Below are 26,861 nucleotides of genomic sequence, written 5' to 3' on the forward strand. Positions count from 1 at the left end.
GGGGTTGGTGCTACGATACGAAGATCCGTTTCGTGGTTACTGAGTGGACTTCTTATTTCGTGTAAGGAAACGCTATATCGGGCAAGAAGTGAACATAGTTTGAAGCAGCGTGAAGAATCCAGAGACTACGATTGTTTATAATAGCATGATATGGAACCTGTCATAAAGCAGCATCCGTGAGGAAATGGTTTGTGAACAATTTCATTCTTGAAATAGATTGCCCTAACTCTTCTGGTGTCAGCTTAGGGGTGGCAGTCCCCTTCAGACATTGAGACACCACATTAAAAGTATTAAAGTTGTATGAAGGGGAACGGTGGAGGGAACTCCTACTAATGTCCAAAATTTGTCCGAATATTTTTGAGCAGATAGTGTAACTGGGATGCGATAGGAAGATATGTTTTCATACCGCCTCCAGCCAGCAACCTTCACGTACTAACACAGCATGTTTTTAAGGCATCGCAAGAAATTTCTAAAGATGGCATTCAGACGCTGTTTGCTTCCATCCCACAACGGATACGAAAGTGCATCATACCTGTTGAGATCACACCTTATACTCATGTTAGTAATGGAGTCAGTTCCTTATAGAATGAAAGCATAACTATTGAATTAGATGTTCTATGACCTCTTTTGCATGTCTCCTCTCATTTTCATCAATTTTATTAATGTTTTATGTCATTGCACGGTAGTAACAGACCGAATAAGGTTATTGCAATGAGAGTATTTGTATTGAGAGCTCAAAAAATACTTTTCACTTAATTCCTAAACATGTTGGGCTACTTCCCTGTGTGGCCTGTGTGAGGCGAGCATCGTAGGACAACGCACATTGCATTTCCGGTTGGGGGCTACACTTCCCCGAATTTTGAGGGTTCGTACAATGGGCTTAAGGGCCTGGCGGAACGAGTTTCGCCTATTGTATGCGGGGCGAAACGACCTGCAAGACATCTGGGAGTCGCCGCATATTATGTGTTTACCGTTACGGCGCGTCCGGAACGAAGACTCCTGGCACCAACTGACTCCATTGACCTCCTGATTCTGAGAATACTTGTGGACTGTGCCCTGCTGGGTGCGACTGTCTGGCACCGGATTGACGGTGGTCTAGGCAGGTGATTTTCGTAGCCAGTCAAACGGCAAGTTCAGTGCCCTTAGCTGAATAGCAGAGGCATGATTGGTCAACTTAAACTGAGGCTGGTTGACGTCGTAAAGCCCTGCTCGAAATTGGAGGGAACGGTCGCTATGGGCGCGAATGATCTTCTGAGACAGTGTGGGGGAATCTTAGAATCAGAACTGAATGCTGATTCGCAGTTTTCGAGGAGAGTAGGGAGTAGAGCAATGTTGGCTTTGCTCTTGCGTTGCGCGGGCAGAGAATTGGGAATCTGATCTACCTCGGAGTCGCACGGTCTTGCGGCTTGGTCGCTCGTTTTCGGAAGAACAGAATTCTCGGACAGCCTTCGCGGCCAGCGGTTGACTCAGAGTTGCTGCACGGCAGAAGTCAGCGCCTACATCATCAGGACGCTGCCTACCGACGACGTGGTGCAAATTTCATTACTGGTACAGTATTTTGCGTACCGGCATTGTAAGACCTTATCAATTTTTTACTGAATCCCTCAGCAGCACGCGCACTCGCTTAGTTACAAGTCCACCTTGCTTGTTTCTCCATGTGATCCCATTTGAGCTCTCACTACTAATTGCGATACTGCTATATAGATGGAAGATTAATATTTGATTCCTTAGGACCTCCAGTCATTATCGCCAGTCTATTGCATCACAGAGAGTAGGAGCTCCATGTTCTCGAGCCAACTCTTATTCTCATAATATTTGAGTATAACCTATCCTTTAACCTACTGTGTGTGTGTCGACAATCATGTGCATTTATGTTCTGATATATAAAAATCTCATTGTGATATTTAATCCGCATATCATTTCGTACATATAGGCAGAATCCCATTTCCTGTTGTTTATTATGATGAAGTTCTCTTTTTTTAATAGATTACGATTTTTATTAAATTATTGTGAGTATGTACTCCTTATTTTACCAACTGGCAGGATCCACCATCATTTCCTTCCGTTACCGTTGTTGTTGTTGTTGTGGTCTTCAGTCCTGAGACTGGTTTGATGCAGCTCTCCATGCTACTCTATCCTGTGCAAGCTTTTTCATCTCCCAATACCTACTGCAACCTACATCCTTCTGAATCAGCTTAGTGTATTCATCTCTTGGTCTCCCTCTACGATTTTTACCCTCCACGCTGTTGTTGTTGTTGTTGTTGTTGTGGTCTTCAGTCCTGAGACTGGTTTGATGCATCTCTCCATGCTACTCTATCCTGTGCAAGCTTCTTCATCTCCCAGTACCTACTGCAACCTACATCCTTCTGAATCTGCTTAGTGTATTCACCTCTTGGTCTCCCTCTATGATTTTTTACCCTCCACGCTGCCCTCCAATACTAAATTGGTGATCCCTTGATGCCTCAGAACATGTCCTACCAACCGATCCCTTCTTCTGGTCAAGTTGTGCCACAAACGTCTCTTCTCCCCAATCCTATTCAATACTTCCTCATTAGTTATGTGATCTACCCGTCTAATCTTCAGCATTCTTCCGTAGCACCACATTTCGAAAGCTTCTATTCTCTTCTTGTCCAAACTATTTATCGTCCGTGTTTCACTTCCATACATGGCTACACTCCATACAAATACTTTCAGAAACGACTTCCTGACACTTAAATCTATACTCGATGTTAACAAATTTCTCTTCTTCAGAAACGCTTTCCTTGCCATTGCCAGCCTACATTTTATATCCTCTCTACTTCGACCATCATCAGTTATTTTGCTCCCCAAATAGCAAAACTCCTTTACTACTTTAAGTGCCTCATTTCCTAATCTAATTCCCTCAGCATCACCCGACTTAATTAGACTACATTCCATTATCCTTGTTTCGCTTTTGTTGATGTTCATCTTATATCCTCCTTTCAAGACACTGTCCATTCCATTCAACTGCTCTTCCAAGTCCTTTGCTGTCTCTGACAGAATTACAATGTCATCGGCGAACCTCAAAGTTTTTATTTCTTCTCCATGAATTTTAATACCTACTCCGAATTTTTCTTTTGTTTCCTTTACTGCTTGCTCAATATACAGATTGAACAACATCGGGGACAGGCTACAACCCTGTCTTACTCCCTTCCCAACCACTGCTTCCCTTTCATGTCCCTCGACTCTTATAACTGCCATCTGGTTTCTGTACAAATTGTAAATAGCCTTTCGCTCCCTGTATTTTACCCCTGCCACCTTTAGAATTTGAAAGAGAGTATTCCAGTCAACATTGTCAAAAGCTTTCTCTAAGTCTACAAATGCTAGAAACGTAGGTTTGCCTTTCCTTAATCTTTCTTCTAAGATAAGTCGTAAGGTCAGTATTGCATCACGTGTTCCAGTGTTTCTACGGAATCCAAACTGATCTTCCCCGAGGTTGGCTTCTACTAGTTTTTCCATTCGTCTGTAAAGAATTCGTGTTAGTATTTTGCAGCTGTGACTTATTAAGCTGATAGTTCGGTAATTTTCACATCTGTGAACACCTGCTTTCTTTGGGATTGGAATTATTATATTCTTCTTGAAGTCTGAGGGTATTTCGCCTGTTTCATACATCTTGCTCACCAGATGGTAGAGTTTTGTCAGGACTGGCTCTCCCACGGCCGTCAGTAGTTCCAATGGAATATTGTCTACTCCGGGGGCCTTGTTTCGACTCAGGTCTTTCAGTGCTCTGTCAAACTCTTCACGCAGTATCGTATCTCCAATTTCATCTTCATCTACATCCTTTTCCATTTCCATAATATTGTCCTTAAGTACATCGCCCTTGTATAGACCCTCTATATACTCCTTCCACCTTTCTGCTTTCCCTTCTTTGCTTAGAACTGGGTTTCCATCTGAGCTCTTGATATTCATACAAGTCGTTCTCTTATCTCCAAAGGTCTCTTTAATTTTCCTGTAGGCGGTATCTATCTTACCCCTAGTGAGATAGGCCTCTACATCCTTACATTTGTCCTCTAGCCATTCCTGCTTAGCCATTTTGCACTTCCTGTCGATCTCATTTTTGAGACGTTTGTATTCCTTTTTGCCTGTTTCACTTACTGCATTTTTATATTTTCTCCTTTCATCAATTAAATTCAATATTTCTTCTGTTACCCAAGGATTTCTACTAGCCCTCGTCTTTATACCTACTTGATCCTCTGCTGCCTTCACTACTTCATCCCTCAAAGCTACCCATTCTTCTTCTACTGTATTTATTTCCCCCATTCCTGTCAATTGCTCCCTTATGCTCTCCCTGAATCTCTGTACAACCTCTGGTTCTTTTAGTTTATCCAGGTCCCATCTCCTTAAATTCCCACCTTTTTGCAGTTTCTTCAGTTTTAATCTACAGGTCATAACCAATAGATTGTGGTCAGAGTCCACATCTGCCCCTGGAAATGTCTTACAATTTAAAACCTGGTTCCTAAATCTCTGTCTTACCATTATATAATCTATCTGATACCTTTTAGTATCTCCAGGGTTCTTCCATGTATACAACCTTCTTTCATGATTCTTAAACCAAGTGTTAGTTATGATTATGTTGTGCTCTGTGCAAAATTCTACCAGGCGGCTTCCTCTTTCATTTCTGTCCCCCAATCCATATTCACCTACTATGTTTCCTTCTCTCCCTTTTCCTACACTCGAATTCCAGTCACCCATGACTATTAAATTTTCGTCTCCCTTCACAATCTGAATAATTTCTTTTATTTCATCATACATTTCTTCAATTTCTTCGTCATCTGCAGAGCTAGTTGGCATATAAACTTGTGCTACTGTAGTAGGTGTGGGCTTCGTATCTATCTTGGCCACAATAATGCGTTCACTATGCTGTTTGTAGTAGCTTACCCGCATTCCTATTTTCCTATTCATTATTAAACCTACTCCTGCATTACCCCTATTTGATTTTGTGTTTATAACCCTGTAGTTACCTGACCAGAAGTCTTGTTCCTCCTGCCACCAAACTTCACTAATTCCCACTATATCTAACTTTCTAACTTCAACCTATCCATTTCCCTTTTTAAATTTTCTAACCTACCTGCCCGATTAAGGGATCTGACATTCCACGCTCCGATCCGTAGAACGCCAGTTTTCTTTCTCCTGATAACGACATCCTCCTGAGTAGTCCCCGCCCGGAGATCCGAATGGGGGACTATTTTACCTCCGGAATATTTTACCCAAGAGGACGCCATCATCATGTAATCATACAGTAAAGCTGCATGCCCTCGGGAAAAATTACGGCTGTAGTTTCCCCTTGCTTTCAGCCGTTCGCAGTACCAGCACAGCAAGGCCGTTTTGGTTATTGTTACAAGGCCAGATCAGTCAATCATCCAGACTGTTGCCCTTGCAACTACTGAAAAGGCTGCTGCCCCTCTTCAGGAACCACACGTTTGTCTGGCCTCTCAACAGATACCCCTCCGTTGTGGTTGCACCTACGGTACGGCTATCTGCATCGCTGAGGCACGCAAGCCTCCCCACCAACGGCAAGGTCCATGGTTCATGGGGGGTCCGTTACCGTTGTGCTCATAATTAATTAGCTGGTAGATAAGGAGGAGGTCGAGTGCATGTCTCGTCCTCATGCAAGATTCGTCTGAATTAAAGAGGTACAAACCCTTCTCCACCCCGGCACCTCGCATGAATACCCATTACATTAAGAACATCTCCATAAAGACTGGTGAATTTCTGACAGGTACTTCACACTGTAACACATTCCATCTCCGTCAGTGTAATCATCCGCTTCATGTACTTAAAGGCCAAAATTTCTCCACTTGGCTCATAGCATTGATATCTGTACAGTGTTGTTTCTCGTACGTTGTTACACAGGGTGCATCAGGAGGTACATGCTTTGAGCGGTGATGGTATTAATGATTGTCAACAAAAACCGTCATAGGAACATATGTCCTCTTCTTAGCAGTTTCCGAGGAAGCTAATGAGAACAATGCAGGTGATAGTAAATGAAACATTGCGATCTAATGTTTTGTTTAATTGTGTATATTTGCTCACAGCCGAAGTTCAAAAAATCCTCTTTCAACTACAATTCATTTTGCAGCTCTTGAAGACAGCGGTTACGTTGCTGTCTCATCTCATTGGTACGGTCCTTTACTCGAGCACACGCATGCAAAACACGAACGAGAAGTTCCTCCTTTTGTATCTGCTCCTGGCCTAGGGATTCTAGGCGGTTCAGTCCGGAACCGCGCTGCTGCTGCGGTCGCAGGTTCAAATCCTACCTCGGGCATGGATGTGTGTGATGTCCTTAGGTTAGTTAGGTTTATGTAACTCTAAGTCTAGGGGACTGATGACCTCAGATGTTAAGCCCCATGATGCTAAGAGCCATTTGAACCATTTTGTATCCGCTCCGCGCTTGTAGACTTCGCTCCTAAGGCAACCCCACAAACAGTAATTTAACTGAGTAAGGTCGGGTGATCTTGGTGGCCTAGAAATGGCTGTACGGTGACCAATCTAGCGCCCAGGATACGTTTCAATGACATGCTGTGCCACTGGCCGCACGTAATGTGCAGGAGCTCCGTCGTGTTGAAAGTACATTCTCAGTTGTGTCACCAAAGGAATATCCTCCTTGTATTTTGGTAACACATTTTGAAGGAAGTCAAGATACAGTACTCTATTAAGCTCAGTTATCTGAAACAACTACACCGATGAGTTGCTCATCAATAACATTGCGCAAGTGAAGTACGCACTGAAATGATCAGTAAAAACTACACTACGTAGCCTAATGTCGCCTTCACTGTATTCAGATGTGAGTGCTGGTGAAGAAGGTTATGCGATTGACGCCCGTGATTTTCAAACAGCTATATGTCTCTGATGCTGTTAAGAAAAAGGTATAGGCATATCTGAAGTTTTTGTTTAGAATCACCAACACTACCATCCCTAAAAGCATATACCTTTACTCCTGGTTCACTCTGTGTACATCCACGAGTAACTGAAACAGTGATACCTACGTATAGTCCAATAAAATGTCTGTCACTGACGTTTCTGCGAGTAGAAAGGTTGGGTCGCGTTTGCCGGGTGTAGCAGGTTGCGTGGTGTGGAAGTGGTGACTAGATGGCCTCCATCGCCGTCCACCACAACTGACATATTGTGTCAAACACAGACTTATTTTGATCGAGTTACAGCAGAGAATAGCCCCTCCTTTCGTCCAGATGATGGCGGCGGCTCGTAGTCAGGGCGTCAGTCAGTTTACCAGTCAATGCGATCCCCCATTTGTAGAAGAGATACCATAACATGAGTATGCAACGTGAACAGCAGAGGTAGCAAAAATTATTATTTAAACCCAAATGTATTCCCTGACAATACTCAGAATTAACAGTAAACAAGTCAGAGGTAAACAGCATTCTACCGTAACTCCTCATCACTGCTAATATCACGAATGAAATATTACTGTACCTGAAACCGTGAAGTATCTGGGCGAAATTCCTTTCGTTCTCTCTGCGACGTTTCTGTGTTAAAATCAAATGACTAGTGAAGTTGTTGTACAGCAATCTCCTTGCGTCTTGTGCAAACTTGTCTCGCCCCTTTCAGGTTTACCCCAGTCTTCCGAAGACTGTGCATCCCCCCTGCATCTATACGCTGGACGTACCAGCGCTTACATAAATATTACTGTTGTCTGTGCAGTGACTACACTGCTATCATGGACTGTTAAGTACTGAACTGTAACCGGAACGACATAACCTCTAAGGAAGCGGTGACGGAGACACTGTGCGTAAGGCACTGTGCACATCGCAATAAGTTCGTAATTTAATATGGTAAACTAACCTCGGGTACGTTACAGTAGGCGAAAGGCGCCCCGTAATGACGCGTATAGTACTTCCAATGTGTACAGTATCTCACTGTGGTGTTTACCATCAGTGGTGTTTTTGTTTTGTACTGTCGCAGGCGCCTTTGGGTTCGTATGCTCTGTGGTGTGCTGGTTCCTGGTATACGAAAATGCGAACGTGCATCCGCGCATCTCTGCAGAAGAGAGGGAGTACCTCAACGCCGTCGCCGTCAAGGAGACTGGAAAGGTGAGTGCAACAGACAGGCAGTGTGAGTGTCACGTTCATACAGACTAAGATAGGATCTTGCTAGTATTTCCAGATATCTCACTATGAGAAACGCTTGTGGAAATACAAAAAGTGAAAGAATTTATTTTTAATAGAAATAATACTGTAACGATATCAGTAATGATATTCTTAGGAAGAAGACATTACTGTGTTTTCAGGATAATTCCTTCATTTTATTACGCAACCACTCACAGTTGCTACGTTATTTTGGCTGTTGTGTAGTTATGATCTGTGTTTTTTAACCATAAAATTATTTGAGGCGTATGTCTGTTGATTTTCTGTGTGAAAGAGCGAGTGGGAGTGAGAGAGAATGTAGCAGGGTGTTTGAGAATTACATTTTATGTTTTAGCTTTTAATGTATAATTTTAAAAAGTAATAAAATAAAAAAAATATACATTCGTCTCCAATGAGTTTAGGAAGAGCACTGATATCCTCGCTGTTGAGTGCTTCACCTACCGCCACCATCACCACTCTTCTTCTTACTACTATAGTTATTATTATTATTGTTATTATTTGGGATCCATTTTAGAAATCGAGGGAAAATCAGAGTCAGAAATCGATAAAAGAATTAGTAGCGGACGGAAGGTCATTGGGATGCTTAACTCAGTCTTATGAAGCAGGAAGGTAATGAGCAGAACAAAAAACTCAATGTACAAATCTGTATTAGAGAGTATGGTTTGGTATGAAACGGAGACCTGGACAATTAAGCTGAAACACATTAAAAAATTACAAGCTCTAGAGATGTACTTCTGGAGAAGATCGCCAAGAGCCTCCAGGAAAGAGAAGATAAGAAACACCGAAGTAATAAGGAGAATGGAAATAAAAGAAATAATATATGACGTAATGGATAGGAAAAAATTACAGTGGTACGGGCATACGACGAATGGAGGAAGCCAGAATACCAAAATTGATACTGGAGTGGGAACCGGAGGGGATGAGATTAAGAGGACGACATATGACCACCTGGCACCAAAATGTACAGCACACAATGAGGAGAATGGGCGCAGAGGAAGAGGACACACAAGATCGAAACACCTGGAGGAATATTTTGAAAATATAGTTTAAGATCGTTTATTCTTTGTATAGTAATTTCCGAGTAAATTATTATTTTGGAGATAAGTCTCCGTAATGACAAAAAACTCAAAATAATAATAAAAAATATTATCATTATTATTATTATTATTATTACTATAACACGGCCTATATAGTCTCATACTACTGTACGCTCTTGAATGTACTTTCTTAGGAAACGTCTAATGTCCCTTAGTCTGATCTCCTACGCCCTTTCATCGTGCAGTAGTAAGTGGTAGCATTCAACAGTATTTCAGACCTACACACAGCTCATTTTCAAAACGTACAGCGTTAAAATATCGTTCCAGACAAATAATCCAATGAGACACAATCTGAATCACAATGTCAGTAAAAAGATATATAAATTCAAAAGATTTGAAGTTTGTAAAATTTAAGAAGTATCCCATGATGGACAGACAGGAAGAACTTATTAGCTCAGGTACAAGAAACATACAGATGCACTCAGGTCAAGTAAATAGGACAAATTAATTGTTACGTATCACATATATAAAACAGGCTATCTCCTTAAACGAACAAAAGAAGACGGAAATCTTGCACACAGAAAAGAAAGGAAGGAAACCAGACCTGCTAAAAGAATTAGCGATCATCAGTCGTGGTGAAAGAAGCATGACAATATTCTGAACGCACAAATGAAAGGCAACGAAATGAACTTTCTTGGAGACTGTAGAATTATCTTAGAGCAGATACATGATTACAAATTTGTATCACCTCTTTGAGGAATAGCTGGATGCTGAAGATTGTAGATTTATGAAACGAGGTAAAATAGGCGACCAATAGAACAGCGCTATAGTTGAGCCAGCAGTTGCAGTTACAGAGTAATACAGTGGACATGTCAGTTCACAACAACCGCCTTACCTCTGCAGAAGCGCCAACTTAACACTCTCGGAACTCGCAGCATGAATGTAGGACACGAGCCAGTGCAGTGTGCGATGTGAGACGGGACGACCACTGCCATATATCGACTATTTTAATGTAAGACATGGCTCCACAGTCCCATGTCCATTTATTAAAATTTACATGATGAACGCCGCAGCTATTATTGTTCGTAGATTTTTTTAACACTTTAACTTCATGAGCTCGTTGTACAATCTGATGATGAGAGAATTGTCTCTCGAAACGCATTGTTGGGCTTTGTGTAGGCCTGAAATACGGTTGAATGCTACCAACTATTCTGAACAGCCAAAGAAACTGGTATACATGCCTAATACCGTGTAGGGCAGCCGCGAGCACGCAAAAGTGCCGCAGCACGACGTGGTATGGACTCGACTAATGTCTGAAGTAGTGCTGGTGGGAACTGACACCATGAATACTGCAGGGCTGTCCATAAATCCGTAAGAGCACAAGTGTCTGGAATCTCTTCTGAACAGCATGTTGCAAGCCATCAAAGATATGTTCAATAATGTTCATGTCTGAGGAGCTTCGTGGCCAGCGGAAGTGTTTAAACTCAGAACAGTGTACCTGCAGCCAAAATGTAGCAGGTCTGGATGTGTGTGGTGTCGCATCGTCCTCCTGGAATTGCCCAAGTCCATCGGAATGCACAATGGACATTAATTGATGTTAGTGATCAGACAGGATGCATACGTACGTGTCACATGTCAGAGTCGTATCTCGACGTTTCATGAGTCCCATGTCACTCCAACTGAACACGCCCCACACTATTACAGAGCCTCCAACAGCTTGAAGTCCCCTGCTGACAGGCAGGGTCCATGGATTCATGAAGTTGGCTCCATACACGTACAAGTCCAGCCGCTAGACATAATTTGAAACGAGACGTCCGCCACCGGTAGCTGAGTGGTCAGCGCGACAGACTGTCAATCCTAAGGGCCCGGGTTCGATTCCCGGCTGGGTCGGAGATTTTCTCCGCTCAGGGACTGGGTGTTGTGCTGTTCTAATCATCGTAACTTCATCCCCATCGACGCGCAAGTCGCCGACGTGGCGTCAAACTGAAAGCCTTGCACCAGGCGAGCGGGGTACCCGACGGGACGCCCTCGTCACACGCCATGTTTTTTTAATGAGACTCGTCCGGCAAGCAAACATTTTTTTAGTCACCAACAGTCCAAAGTCGGTGTTGATGGGCCCAGGCGGGGCGTAAATCTTTGTGTAATGCAGTCCTAACGGATACACGACTGGGTCTTCGGCTCCGAAAGTCCATATCGGTGATGTTTCGTTGAATGGTTCGCGCGCTGGCAGTTGTAGATGGCCCAGCATTGAAATCTGCAGCAATTTGAGGAAGGGTTGCTCTTCTGTCAAGTTGAACGATTGTCTTCAAACGTCTTTGGTCCCGTTCTTGCAGGATCTTTTTCCGGTCCTAGCAATGTTGGAGATTTGGTATTTTACCGGATTCCTGATATCAACGCTACACTCGTGAAGTGGTCGACGGGAAAATCACCCTTCATCGCTACCGCGGAAATGCTGTGTCCCATCGCCCGTGCACCGACTATAACATCACATTCAGACTCACCCATATCTCGATAACCTACCATTGTAACAGTAGTAACCGATCTAACAACTGCGCCAGACACTTGTCGTCTTATATAGGCTTTGGTAACCGCAGCGCCGTATTCTGCCTGTTTACATATCCCTGTATTTGAAAACGCGTGCCTATACCAGTTTCTTTGGCACTTCAGTGTATTAGCGAAGAACTTAACAACCGTTACGTCACATGTATCCGTAATGGATAATATTAGATAAGGCCTTTTACTGCTCCAAGAAATATGATTTGTGGAACTTGAATGTCGCGCTAATGCCACCTACTCGTAACGCGCAATTAATTTATAGGGCGATGGCGCAATATTTGGACAGAAGTAGAGAAAAGAAAGAATACTCTTCACTAGAACAAATTACATACCAGATGAAATGCTGCTGACGCGTGTGATACACTAAGCTGACAAAAGTCATGGACATGTATAGATGGCGGTAGTACCGCGTACACAAGGTATAAAAGGGCAGTGCATTGGCTGACCTGTCATTTGTACTCAGGTAACTCATGTGAAAAGGTTTCCAACACTATTATGGCCGCACGACGGCAATCAACAGACTTCGAAAGCGGAATGGTAGTTGGAGCTAGACGCATGGGACATTCCATTTCGTAAATCGTTAGGGAATTCAATATTTCGAGATCAATATTGTCAAGAGGGTGCCGAGAACGTAAAATTTAAGGTAATTTCTCTCACCATGGACGACGCAGTGGTCGACAGACTTCACTTAACGACCGACAGCAGCGGCGTACACGTACAGTTGTCAGTGTTAACAGTCAGCAGAAGTCAATGTGGGAGTGCGACGAACGGGTCCATCAGAACAGTGCGGCGAAATCTGGCGTTAATAGGCTATGGCAGCAGACGACCGACGCGATGACTTTGCTAACAGCACGACATCGCCTGCAGCGCCTGTTCTGGGCTTATGACCGTATCGATTGGACAGCAGAGGGCTAGAAAATCGTGGGTTGATCAGATGCGTCCCTACTTCATTGGTAAGAACTGATGGCAGGCTTCGAGTGTGGCGCAGACCGCGCGAACCCATAGACCAAAGTTGTCAACAAGGAACTGTGTAAGCTGGTGGTGACTACATAAAGGTATGGGCTGCGTTTGCTTGTAATGAGCTTGGTCCTCTGGTAAAACTGAACCGATGTTGACTGAGAATTGTTATGTTCGGCTACTTGGAGACGATCTGCAGCCATTGATGGACTTCATGTTGCTAAACGACTCCGGAATTTTTATGGATGGCAATGTGTCCTGTCATTTGGCCAAATTGTTTGCAATTGGTGTGGAGAAAATTCTGGACAGGTGGAGCGAAAGATATGGCTAGCCAGATCGCCCGACATGAATCCCATCGAATATTAATGGGACATAATCGAGAGGTCAGCATGTACGCAAAATCCTGCACTGGTAACACTTTCTCAGTTCTGTATAGGTATAGAGTCAGCATGGATCAGTTTCTGCAAGGGACTTCCAACGACTTGTTGAGTCCAAGCTAAGTCGAATTGCCGCACTACGTCAGACAAAAGGAGGTCCGACACGTTATTAGGAGGTATCTCATGACGTGTGCCACATTAGTGTAGTGAAGATGGGCATGAGAGCTTTGATCTAGTCATTGTAGTATTTGTGGCTGGCTGCGTTCTGCAGGAACTCATTGCATAAAACTTCACCTGTTGACAGCCGCCCAGTATACCGTGGGGCTCCGTGCTGAGGTCCGGCCCCGTGATGGCCTACCTAGTGGCGCACTTCTGCTACTCGTGGGGCTTCGTCACGCTCGCCGTCAACCTGCCGCTCTTCATGAAGGAGGTCCTCTTCTTCGACCTGCACCAGGTGAGTGCCACACACTAAGCATCTTAGTAGTCATACATTCATCCAGTCGCGACATGATATTCTGTAAATCACAACATACAGGAGAGCCTTTAGGGATTTTGCAACAAGTCAAGCTATACCAACAACAAACTATGTGATACGCCCGCTAAACCTGCTGGGCAGAACAGCTAACAGGATTGTGGAAAGGGCCAAGGTTCGAGGTCAGTTTCTGCTTCTACTTCTCATTTATTGTAATTTAATAATCTTTCCAACCAACGCGGCACATAGCCGAATCTTTACCGAATGCAACTCTTTCTCGGCTGAAGGCCTCCAACAAGAAATCTTAACAAGATAAAAATCCAATTAAGATCGCAATAAAATAATTTAAAAAATACATACGCATAGTGCAATACAAATGGCTGATGGCCACAATTAAACTCCAGAATTTTAAAATATATTACCATAGACCTTTAAAGGCAGAAGGCCAACAAGAAATCTTAAAAAAAATCAAAAATTCAATTAAGATAGCAATAAAATAACTTAAAACCCAAAAGGCAACACATGCAAGGCGCAGCACAAATGGCTGAGGGCCACAATTAAATTTCAAAACTTCAGAATATATTACCATAGACCTTTAAAGGCAGAAAGCCAGCATGTTTAACAACAAGAAATCTTAAAATCAACAAGATAAAAATGCAATTAAGATGCCAATAAAATAATTTAAAGAAGCAACATATGCAAGGTGCAATATCAAAGGCTGAGGGCCACAATTAAACTTCAAAATTTCAAAATTTTTTACCATAATCTTTAAAGGCAGAAGGCCGCAGTGTTTAAGCTTGAAAGACAAATTTAAAAATAAATTTTGCAAAATTTTAAGAAACAAAACAAAAAACCATAAGCCTAAAATTTAAAATAGCTGACAACAGATAATTAAACACCGATGGCACTCAAAAGGCCTCCAGGGAGGTCGGTCTGCCCTCGTTCACTTACGTGGACAGGTGGTGAGCCCAACTATACTTGATGCCTCGGAACCCGACCAGGGGGCAGCCACGGACCGACCGACACAACGACTTTGGTTCCCGTCAATCAGTACATCAGAACTAAAACCGGAAATGTTACAAACGCGATAATCCACAATGGAGTGTGTATTAGCTGTCAAAATTACACACCATGTTCGACAGCGACAACAGGCGAGGAAAGGACGCTGCCTGAAATTACGTTAGTGGCCAGGGCAGGTAACCGGAACACTAACGGCCACTAGGCAGAAAATTCCGCTGGTACACTTGAATTTGAAACACGGTAATAGTTAACTTCGCTCAAAAGAACACTACCTGAATTTACGTCAGTGCCCAGAGCAGGTAACAAGAACACTAACGGCCACAAGGCAGAAAATTCCACTGCTGCACTCAAATCGTAGTCGACCAAAATAGTTAATTGCACCGCATGGCGGCTAAATCTTAGCAGTAGAACCACTCGGTGTTGCTCACCGGAAAACCTCCCCAACAGAAAACCACCGAAGCGAACCACCACAACATGAATAGACGTGGCTTGGGTAGTTGAAACCACTACTCAACTTTGACGTCCTGGGTCGGTGAACCACGGAACTCGTGGCGATCGGTCAGCTCCACACTGCGCAATTTGAAAACTGAATAAATCACGGAATAACGTAGATAGAGAAGTACAAATTGACACACATGCTTGGAATGACATGGGGTTTTATTAAAACAAAAAACAAAAAATTTCAAAAAATTTCCGACAGATGGCAATTCATTGATAAGAATAGCAATAATTAGCATAACAAAGTAAGACAATGCAAAGATGATGTTCGTTACAGGAAATGCTCAATATGTCCACCATCATTCCTCAACAATATCTGTAGTCGAGGAATAATGTTGTGAACACACAATGTGAACTTTCACGGCCAGTATTGTCTTCAGTTAAAACTTCCGGGCTGATAGGCCGTGGTCGAAGTATAAAACTGTCTCCTGACGTTTCGTCTCCGACTGCGGGAGACATCCTTGGAGGTAAAACGGCGAATATAAAAGCAGTTCGCCGTTTTACCTCCAAGGATGTCTCCCGCAGTCGGAGACGAAACGTCAGGAGACAGTTTTATACTTCGACCACGGCCTATCAAGCCCGGTAGTTTTAAGTGAAGAATGTTGTGAACAGCACTGTAAAGCATGTCCGGAGTTATGGTGAGGCATTGGCGTCGGATGTTGTCTTTCAGCATCCCTAGAGATGTCGGTTGATCACGATACACTTGCGACTTCAGGTAACCCCGAAGCCAATAATCGCACGGACCTGGGAGGCCAAGCATGACGAAAGTGGCGGCTGAGCACACGATCATCACTAAACGACGCGCATCTGTCGGACATGTTGAGAACGTTGTTTTTTTTTTTTGTTTGGTTCTAATAAAACCCCACGTCATTCCAAGCGTGTGTGTCAATTTTTACCTCTCTATCTACATTATTCCGTGGTTTATTAAGTTTTCAAATTTATACTGACTTTTTGATCACCCGGTATATGCACCAAACCAAAGATGGTACACGGCGCAAATATCGATACACATCACTGCTTCTACACGTAGAAGGAAGAAGAACCACAACGTAACTGCAACAAGGGCGGGAAGCCAAACGCAGATAGACAGCGAAGTTTACGAAAACGCATAGTCGAGAGAGAGCACGGCTCACTATGACTAGTGCTAATCTGTTCAGACGAGTAATTATGGAAATTATGTATTTACTGACCAGACACATTAATGCGAGCATCTGTCAAAAACCTAAATAATCACCTTTTGCAGCGCGCACATCAGCGAGACGTGCAGTAACGGAGTCAACGAGGTTCTGGAACGTACCGACAGAGGTGTAGAGGTGCGCCGTCTCCAGTGTTGTGGCCAGCTACGGTGGGTTTCTCGGTTGAGGATCCATGGCGAGAACAGCCCGGTCGACGCGGTCCCGCAGGTTCTTGGTAGGGATCCAATCCGGGAAGTCTGATGGTCGGGGGAGTACAGCAAACTTATTCTGCTGATCTTCGAAACCCGCACGTGCATTGCAAGCTGCCTGACACGTTGCATTGTCCTGTCGGTGACGGCCATCGTACCGAGGAAAAACAAATTGGTTATCAGAATGGACATGGTCCCCAAGGATAGTTGGTTACTTGAGTTAATCCATTGTGCCTTCCAGAATGGAATGTCGAAGTGACCCAGCGAATTCCACTAAAGCATTCCCCAGACCATAATGCTCCCTCCTCCAGCCGGGTCCCTTTCCTTACATACGTTTCACACTGTACACACAAATGGACATCTGTTCGATGGAGCATAAAACGTGATTCATCTGAGAAAACTAGCTGTCGGCACTCAATGGAGGTCCAGTTGTGGTGTAAATTCCAGCCTTCGTCGTCTATGAACAGTAATCAGCTTGGGTGCATGAATACGGCCCCTGCTGTGGAGGCACATACAGGGTGTTACAAAAAGGTACGGCCAAACTTTCAGGAAACATTCCTCACACACAAAGAAAGAAAATATGTTATGTGGACATGTGTCCGGAAACGCTTACTTTCCATGTTAGAGATCATTTTAGTTTCGTCAGTATGTACTATACTTCCTCGATTCACCGCCATGATTTCATACGGGATACTTTACCTGTGCTGCTAGAACATGTGCCTTTACAAGTACGACACAACATGTGGTTCATGCACGATGGAGCTCCTGCACATTTCAGTCGAAGTGTTCGTAAGCTTGACAACAACAGATTCGGTGACTGATGGATTGGTAGAGGCGGACCAATTCCGTGGCCTCCACGCTCTCCTGACCTCAACCCTCTTAACTTTCATTTATGGGGGCATTTGAAAGCTCTTGCCTACGCAACCCCGGTGCCAGATGTAGAGACTCTTCGTGCTCGTATTGTGGACGGCTGTGATACAATACGCCATTCTCCAGGGCTGCATCAGCGAATCAGGGATTCCATGCGCCGGAGGGTGGATGCATGTATCCTCGCTAACGGAGGACATTTTGAACATCTCCTGTAACAAAGTGTTTGAAGTCACGCTGGTACGTTCTGTGGCTGTGTGTTTTCATTCCATGATTAATGTGATTTGAAGAGAAGTAATAAAATGATCTCTAACATGGAAAGTAAGCGTTTCCGGACACGTGTCCACATAACATATTTTCTTTCTTTGTGTGTGAGGAATGTTTCCTGAAAGTTTGGTCGTACCTTTTTGTAACACCCTGTATACAGCAACGTTCACTGAAAGTGGTTAAGGAGCCACTACTGGCAGCCTCTTGATTCATATAGGCGGTCAGTTGCTCAACACTCGCACGTATGTTCGCCCGTACACGTCTCTGCAACCGTCGTTCTTCCGTTTGTCCTGTGGTGCACCACTGTTGTCTCGGTACCGGTTTTAGATAGCGCCATTTTGCCATGCACGGTATACTTCAACCACAGCTGTATGCAAACAGTTGCAAACTCTGCCGTTTCGGAAGTGCTGGAAGTGCTTCCACCCTTGGTCCGAAAGCTGATGATTACGCCCTTTTGGAGGCAGATAAATCGCTCCGTTTCCGCATTGCCAAGACGACTTCATTGTTTTCAAATGGTTCTGAGCACTATGGGACTTAACATCTATGGTCATCAGTCCCCTAGAACTTAGAACTACGTAAACCTAACTAACCTAAAGACAGCACACAACACCCAGTCATCACGAGGCAGAAAAAATCCCTGACCCCGCCGGGAATCGAACCCGGGAACCCGGGCGTGGGAAGCGAGAACGCCATTGCACGACCACGAGCTGCGGACATTGTTTTCCGCGTCCCCCACCCCCAAACACGCTTTGTACCCTCCACTGCTAGTGCTGCCACCTGCCGTCTGTGATTGGTTACTATATGTTGACGTCGAGCACAGGCGGTGGTCACATTAAAGTTACTGGCCCTTGTGCATTACATTACGAACATACAGTATAAGTTCGCTACAAAATTATGCACGAGGGGCGTTTGAAAAGTCCGTGCAAAGTCCGAGCGATAGCACTACCGGCGCGTATCGAGGTCATGTTCAGTTAGCGGCATCTTTGGAAAGAACGCACACCAAGTTTCAGCTACATTGGTCTATTTCTTTGTGTTTGGCATTCGTGTGAATCAAGGAAGTCGAGTGATGTCAAAAAATGGACGAAAAAGAATTTCGTGTGGTGATTAAACATTACTTAATGAAAGGCAATACGCCTCAGGAGGCTAAAGAGAAGCTTCCTAAACATTACGGTGACTCTGCGCCTTCGATTAGAACATTTTATAAGTGGTTTCAAGATTTTCGGAGTGGCCATGTGGGCACAACTGTTGCTGAACGTTCTGGACGCCCTGTGGAGGTTACGACTACAGAAATCATTGATAAAATTTTTGATACGGTGATGGATTATAGATGAGATAAGGTGCGTGAGATTGCTAGTGCTGTGGGCATCTCGAATTTACGGGTACATACTATTATCCATGAACATTTGGACATGAGAAAGCTATCCGCAAGATGGGTTCCGTGATTGGTCACGCTTGACCAAAAACGGAATCGTGTGAAGTGTTGCAAGCATGGTTTGCAGCTGTTCAGGAAGAATCTGCAGGACTTTAAGCGTCGCGTCGTCACTGCGGATGAAACATGGGTACATTATTATACTCCTGAGACCAAACAACAGTCTTAACAATGGGTTACCAAGGGGGAATCAGCACCAAAAAAGGAGAAGACTATTCCTTCGGCCGGAAAGGTTATAGCGACTGTCTTTTGGGATTCGCAAGGGATAATCCTCATCGACTATCTGGAAAAGGGTAAAACTATTGCAGGTGCAGATTATTCATCGTTATTGGACCATTTGAAAACCGAGCTGCAAAAAAAAACGCTGGCGATAGGACCGCAAAAAAGTCCTTTTCCATCACGACAATGCACCAGCACACACCTCAGCAGTTGTGGTTGGAAAATTAATGGAAATAGGATTCCAACTCGTTTCACATCCCCCCTATTTCTCCAGACTTGGTTCCCTTGGACTACTGTTTGTTCCTCAATTTAAAGAAATGGCTGGACGGACAAAGATTTTATTCAAACGAGGAGATGATTGCAGCAACTAATAGCTATTTTGCTAACTTGGACAAATCCTATTATTCGGAAGGGATCAAAAAATATAACAGCTTTGGATGAAGTGTATAACTCTAAAAGGAGACTATGTCGAAAAATAAAAGAGGTTTACCCCACACACGTAAGTAGTTTTTATTTTTGCACAGACTTTTCAAACGCCCCTCGTATGTCGCTATTTTGTCGAAAACTGATATTTTGAGATCGTGACTGTGTACAAAATACAGGTTGATTCTAGCAGAGAAGATAACAGCAACGAGCCACTGCTCTTATCTTCACTCAATGTACGTTGTTTTCTCAAGGCTCTACATATGTCTATCCTGTGCAATCCTTTTATCTCATTGTAACTGCCGCAACCTACATCCATTTGAACCCGCTCGGTGTATTCGTACCTTGGTCTCCTTCTACAATTTTTAACCCCCATGTCCCCACACTTTCTTCGATTACCAAACTAATTATTCATTCAGGCATGAGGATGTGTCCAATGAACTGATCGCTTCTTTCAGTCATGTTGCGCCATAAATTTTTTTAAAGTAATTCGATTTAGTACTTCCTCGTTAGTTATTCGACCCATCCATCTGATCCTCACTGTTCCTTTGTAAACGCACATTTCAAAAGCTTCTATTCACTTCTCATCTCAGCTGTTTATCATCGATGATTCAAATTCATACAAGCTACCCTCCCGACAATTACCTTCAGAAACGACTTCCAACATTAAATTTATGTTCTGCGTTAAAAAATTCCTCATTTTCAGATATATTTCTCATTTCTTACTTTTGCCAACCTGCATTTTGTATCCCGTGCAGTTCGGTCATCGTCAGTTATTTTTCTACCCAGGTACCAAACCTCGACGACTACTTTTATTGTCTCATTTCCTAATGTAAGACAGTCAGCATCGCCTGACTTAATTGGACAATCATCCATTACCGTTGTTTTACTTTTGTTGATATTCATCTAATAATCCATTCTGTTCAGCTGCTTTTGCAAGTAATTACCGTCTGTGACAGAATTAAAATGTCACTGGCAAACATCTAGGCTTTTCCTTCGTCTCTCTAACCTTTAGTCCTCTTTCGAATTTCTCTTTGGTTTCCTTCACAGCTTGCACGTTGTACATATTCAATAACATCGTGGATAGGCTACAACCCTATGTCACTCCCTTCTCAGCCACTGTTTCCCTTTTATGTCCTTCAGCTCTTCTAACTGATGCCTGATTTCTGTAAGACTTGTAGATAACTTTTCGCTCCCCGTATTCAATTCCTAATACCTTCAGAATTTTTGGAAAAACCTCATCATTTCCCCTCCTGCTTTCTTTAGCAACTGTTTTCATATAATATTTGACACAAAGTCGTAACAAAACTTACACAGAACACTGGCACCTGTATATATACTGGCAATTGCGACATTTGTGTGGTACAAACATTACTGTTAAGCAGAAGCTGCACCCATTTACCAAAATGTTCTGTTAAGTCGTAAAAGTGTGGAAATAAGGTATTGTTTCACTTTCTTTATGAATATCTGGAGTTTGTCAGTTTACTGCTTCTTACATGTCGGCAACTTATAGACTTTTGCACCAGACTATGAAACTCCAGTCTGAGCCATAGATAGGGATGCATAGACTATTTGGAAATTATTTTAACCTGTAGAATTGCAGTTGCGAATTTTACGTTTCATCAGAACTTCATTCTAGTTATTAACACGAATATCATTATGGAGATTATGTATTTCCACGTAAGTCTAATAAAATCAAGACCCCAGGCATCAGCAACATGTCTGGGTATAAATTTTACATAAATTCTTATATCTGTATGGTGCGAAAAGTGACAGTTGAGTCTAATTTATGAAAACTGTGAAGTCTTTTACATAAGCACTGAAAAGAATGCACTAAACTTCGGTTAAGCGTTAAATCCCGCAAATCGAAATGCTGTGAATTCGTCTAAGTACTTACGGTTACGAATTACTTCAATTGGAACGATCACACAGATAATGTTGTGTGGAAAGCGAAACAAAGACTCTCATTTATTGGCAGACCACTTATAAAATGCAACAGGTCTACTAAAGAGACTGCCTACACTACGTTTGTCCGTCCTCTTCTGGAGTACTGCTGTGCAATGTGGGATACGCATCAGATACAATTGACGGAGTACGTCTAAAAAGTTCAAAGAAGGGCAGCTCGATTCGTATTATCGCGAAATAGGGGAGAGGGTGCCACGGATGTGATGCGCTAATTGGCGTGCCAATCTTTAAAACAAAGGCGTTTTAAGTTGAGGCGGAACCTCCTCAAGAAATTTCAATCACCTACATTCTCCTCCGTGTGCGAAAACATTTTGTTAGCGCCCACCTACATAGGGCGAAAAAGAAGAAGAAGAAAAAAAAAAAACAGAGCTTGCATGGAAAAATTCAAGTGTTCGTGTTTCCCGCTCACTATTTGAGCTTGAATGGTTGAGGGATAGCTTGAAGGTGGTTCGATGCTCTTAATTGTGAATTGTAGCTGTAGATGTCGACGAAGATGTTGCACATTCGCGTAGAACAAATACTTTATGCACCTCTGCTGCGTTTCTCCACAACATTAAGCCTTCCGTCGATTTTGAGGGAAGTGTGCCAGGAATACTGTATGCCAGCCAACGTAGAGCAAGACATTTCTAAGTGTAAAGCGGGAAAAACTGAGCTTTTAGTTTAGCCTCATGTTGTAACCACCTAACTGCATTATTCATCTGGATGCACAGGAAGTTTACACAGGAAGTCTCGTGCAGTGTGCGACGTTCAGCTCTACTCGTAGAACGTGCAAGCTATTTTCTTTGTTTGGTATTGCATAATATGAGACTTTGAAAGATTAAAGGCTGAGCTGTTAGCTTTGTAGCAGTTGTAAGTCTGTTCCATTGTTCACCTGGCTGTGTCTGGCATGGATGAGGTTGGGCCCTTTATCAGCATAATTAAGTCATCAGCAAACGTAACACGTTTTGCAGAGTTATTCAGACTCCTAGACGAGTAATTTATCTAGGTCAAGAACAGCAAAGGGCCACGACCTGAAACTTTCGGGACATCTCATTGAACGTTTGTCCGCTTCAAATTCAGCCTTTTTCTGTCGCATCATCTGTAACTGTGAACCTCTATTTTCGTTTGGTAAGAGATGACACTGTCGATCATTTCAAATGGAACACCATGTTTATGCCTAACGGGATTGCACATGACTGAGGATTTTGCCCAGATCACAGGAAATGCCAACACTCTCGAATTTTGCAGGAGCTGGAGTGCCGATGGAGCTATTTACCTCCAGCTGTTTACTGGGCCAATCACTTGTAAAATTAATACTGTTGCGAATATCATTGCTTTGCAGATTAAATTGTACGAACACTCTACAGTGAATATGCCATTACGGTTTGTAGTATTAGCTAGACATTTCACAATTTTCCAGTCAAAATCTGATTTTGTAGTCGCATACTTATCGCCATGGCATATAGTAATCAGATACATGCAATTAAAGTGATATTTAACGTATGTAAAGGGCAGGAAAACCGTATGGAAGGAAGCAAGCTTGGTTGCTAACGTATCGCTGATGACGGGTCCTGACACAAGTGGTGATTGGGAAAAAAATTGCGCGTGTGATAGGTCGCATTGGCAGCACGCGTATGAGAACGAAAAATAAGGGCGCTGATAGAAAGCCTTTTACCAGTTGATTTTTTCGATTTCGCATTCAGAAATCTTAAATACCTAAGGAACGTTAAAAGTCAATGAAGCCAGATCTATATTATTGCTGTAGCACTGACTTTAAATTAGAAGCTCAAGTTAGTTAACACGATCTAGGCTTGAAACCTAACGCCTGCACCACCTAGCGGGCGCCGCGCAATTTGTTTTCTGCTGAGACAGAGGGTCTACACTGCCATGTCTTCTGCTGCCATCTAGCGTTGAGTAAGTGCACTACGTCGAGCAGCTAGCTTCTCCAAACACGCTGCTAAGTCAATAAAGTTGAGCGATGGCCGGTGGTGTAGCCACGTGCCCTCTTCCGTTATAAATAGGGACGGCTGCCTGCTCATTAAATTTGCCGCTCCGCTGAGTGAGATGCTCAAAGGACCGCAAGGCTAGCCGCAAAAGGGCTGACAACTCAAGCCACGGCACAAACGAGATGGTGTGCATAAAACAGAGAACGCTAGGGAGCAATCGAAGCCATAAACACCGTCAGTCAATGAAGATGGACGCAACTAACAACGAATTTTATGTAAGGTCAATCATCTCAAGACAGCTGTAGGATACAGTCAACACAATGAATATAAAAATAAACCACTGCATAAACAATCTGATTTAAAATGTTCTGTTGGGAGATACCTGAAAACTGGAATATGATGTAGTAATGTGTGGTTTCTTCTCGTAAGAATAGTTTTCGTATGAAAAATTTTAATTATGGTTACAATTTTATGTTAAAAATAACTATACACGTCGTTCTAGATTCCTCGCTGAGCAGAATTTTGAACAGCAACCCTAATCTTAGATAAAGATATTACACCTTTACGTGAAATTATTTCAGTTGTCTTGCAGTTCAGATTCCGTATCTTCTCGTCTCTAAGACGACATAATCAGTGTGTTTTAATAGTGTTGCTAACATAAAGATATAGAAACGAAAAAGACGAACTCATGTTAAAAGATACTCTCTTTACAAATTTTCATTTGGTGTTACACATTAGTTATACGTAACATAGTTATTATAATATTATGCCAATTGTTTACTTTTATTACTATTACAGGAATAATTAACATAAAAATCAATTGCTAAAAACAGTTTGCTGTATTCCAGTTACATTCTGCCAAGTCTCTCTGTTCAGGGCATCCTCCTTGCGTACACCATTATTTTGTTGATGTGATCTTTCTAGAGTTGCGTTCTAACGAAACTACGGTTCGGTAGTTTTGGTATAGTACATAAATGACGAAGTAAATGTAGGATTTTTGGTAGTATGAGTAGCACTGATAGGAAAAGAAACACAAATGATATGTGAGAGAGGAACTGGGAGACAATGACTTCTCTTTGTGTTTTATTTGTTTGTTTCGAACATAATTAGACCCGCACACCGTTCAGTGTTGCTCCACAGTATATTTAATATCTTTACAAAACATAAATTGCGTTTTATAAGTAAAGTAATTAGTTGCTCGCGTAACTTCTGCGCCTTTGCGTAACCAAAACAATTACTTTTGATTCAAGCAGAGCTTACAAGCAGGAATGCAAAAAGAAATGTATGTAATTGTTATTGTCGTTTTGTGCTCAAGAGAATGTTCTTCATCATGAACAAATGCCAGAGTTTCCTGTTATAATTGATAAGTGCGGAAGTAATGTGGCAATAACAGAAACAATTTTATGTAAACTCGACGAAGTACTGAAGCGATGTTTGATATATTTTTCTGTTCTTTTTTCTAAGTTAACTTTATATTTTTGAGGAAATTGCGTTTCTAGACTTGTATGATATATCTGTATTTTTTTTCATTTTAACTACAATATTTCACTGTTTCAAGTTAAAATTAACAATTTTCGAACAAAATTTGAGTTACACAATGACAGTTTCAATTTTGCTATAAATACTGTTTATTTTTACGTAACAGACGCAGAATAACTCATGTAGAACAAAGAAGTTCCAAAGGTTATTTGGTCCTTTGTACATCCACACTCAGTTTCGGGACGGTTCACGGCTCTCAGTTTCTAGAGGAATCTAGCAAGACTCTGATGACATGCAGGGGACAGGCAAAATAACGTGGACGGTGGTAGTAATGGGATGGTTGTGTTTGACTGTCAACAGTGCAGGTAAGGCACGTGCCGCGCTGTACTGTGCGTGTTTAGTACTGACTAGGCATCAGCGCAGGTTGTTTACGAGTAGCGCACACTTTGTATTTGCATTAAGAGGCCGAGGTCGACGTGCAATGAAAGACCTAACACAGCTCCAAAGAAGGCAGATTATGGGGTTTCAATTAGCTGGAGCATCAGTAACCAAGACAGCCAACTTATTGAATGTTTCAAGACCAACTTTTTCAATAGTCGTGATATCCTACACAAAACATGGGAAGACGTCATCGTGTAAACGTAATAGTGGGCGCAAATCAAAACTAATGGACAGAGACTGTTGTACGCTAACACGAATTGTGTCAAAGAAACACAAAACTACGTTGGCTAAAGAGACTGCAGAGCTCAAGAGTCATCTTCGAGACTCCGTATCTATCGACACTGTCCGACGAGAACTCCATAAAGCGAATATTCATGGACGAGCTGCTGTACCGAAACCATTAACGACGACAACCAACGCAAAGATGCGTAAAACATGGTGTCAGAGCATAAATCTTGGGCGGATGATCAATGGAAACACGTCATATGGTCCGACGAGTCGTTTTGGTTATTTCCAACATCGAGTCTTGTTTACGTGTAGAGAACGCCAAAAGAAGCCTACAATCCAAACACGTCATATGGTCCGACGAGTCAACGTTTTGGTTATTTCCAACATCAAGTCTTGTTTACGTGTAGAGAACGCCAAAAGAAGCCTACAATCCTGATTGCTTGATTCCAACGGTTAATCATGGAAGTGTGATGGTGTGGGCAGCCATATCATGGTATTCCGCTGGTCCCATCATTACTTTCATAGGCCGTGTTGTAGCCAACGATTATGTGAACATTTTAGGTGATCAGGTGCACTCCATGATTCAAATGTTGTTCCTCAACAATGATGCCATACTTCAGGACGATAATGCACCCATTCACACAGACAGGACAGTACAATCGTGGTATGAGGAGCTTGCAACTGAACTGTAGCGTCTTCCCTGACCAGCACAGTCCCTAGACTTGAACATTATTGAACCCTTGTAGGTGGTATTGGAGCGCAGACTCGGAGCAGGTTTCCGCCTTCCTCGTCACTACAGGAGTTAGAAGAGGTTCTGGTAGAAGAGTAGCATAACATTCCACTAGAGACTTTATACTCATTATATGCCAGTATTCCAAGAAGAGCAAACCATTTCCAAGTAGATACAGGTGTTCACATGATTTTGCCTATCCCAAAAGCGATCGAAATGAGGCAACGCACAATATGTAATCAACACACCTAACGCGGTTTCGATCTTAAGTGACCAAGGTTACTAGGAAAACTAGCGTGCCCTATACTTACGACACTCTGTGGTAGCCTATGCTAGTTTTTCAACTTTAGGTCTTTCCGTGTTTGCATCTGCAAGGAGGTTTCCCTTGAAAAATTTTCTTTGACCACCAGTGGTCTGGCATTCTCAACAATTGAAGAAATACCCATAGCACATTAATGATTATCTTT

General features: G+C 42.7%; 1 protein-coding gene across 4 annotated transcripts in view; it reads left to right on the forward strand.

Annotated features, from left to right (window-relative positions):
* LOC124795148 (uncharacterized transporter slc-17.2-like) overlaps nucleotides 1-26,861 on the forward strand; it is a 489,975-nt gene that overhangs the window by 421,404 nt on the left and 41,710 nt on the right. For all 4 annotated transcript variants that reach the window (XM_047259028.1, XM_047259030.1, XM_047259031.1 and 1 more), the window contains 2 exons: nucleotides 7,939-8,066; nucleotides 13,352-13,501. In XM_047259028.1, the coding sequence (XP_047114984.1) occupies nucleotides 7,939-8,066; nucleotides 13,352-13,501 (278 nt within the window). The remainder of the gene's footprint in view (nucleotides 1-7,938; nucleotides 8,067-13,351; nucleotides 13,502-26,861) is intronic.

This window comes from Schistocerca piceifrons, chromosome 4 (genome assembly GCF_021461385.2).
Source record: "Schistocerca piceifrons isolate TAMUIC-IGC-003096 chromosome 4, iqSchPice1.1, whole genome shotgun sequence".
Classification (NCBI taxonomy): Eukaryota; Metazoa; Arthropoda; class Insecta; order Orthoptera; family Acrididae; genus Schistocerca; species Schistocerca piceifrons.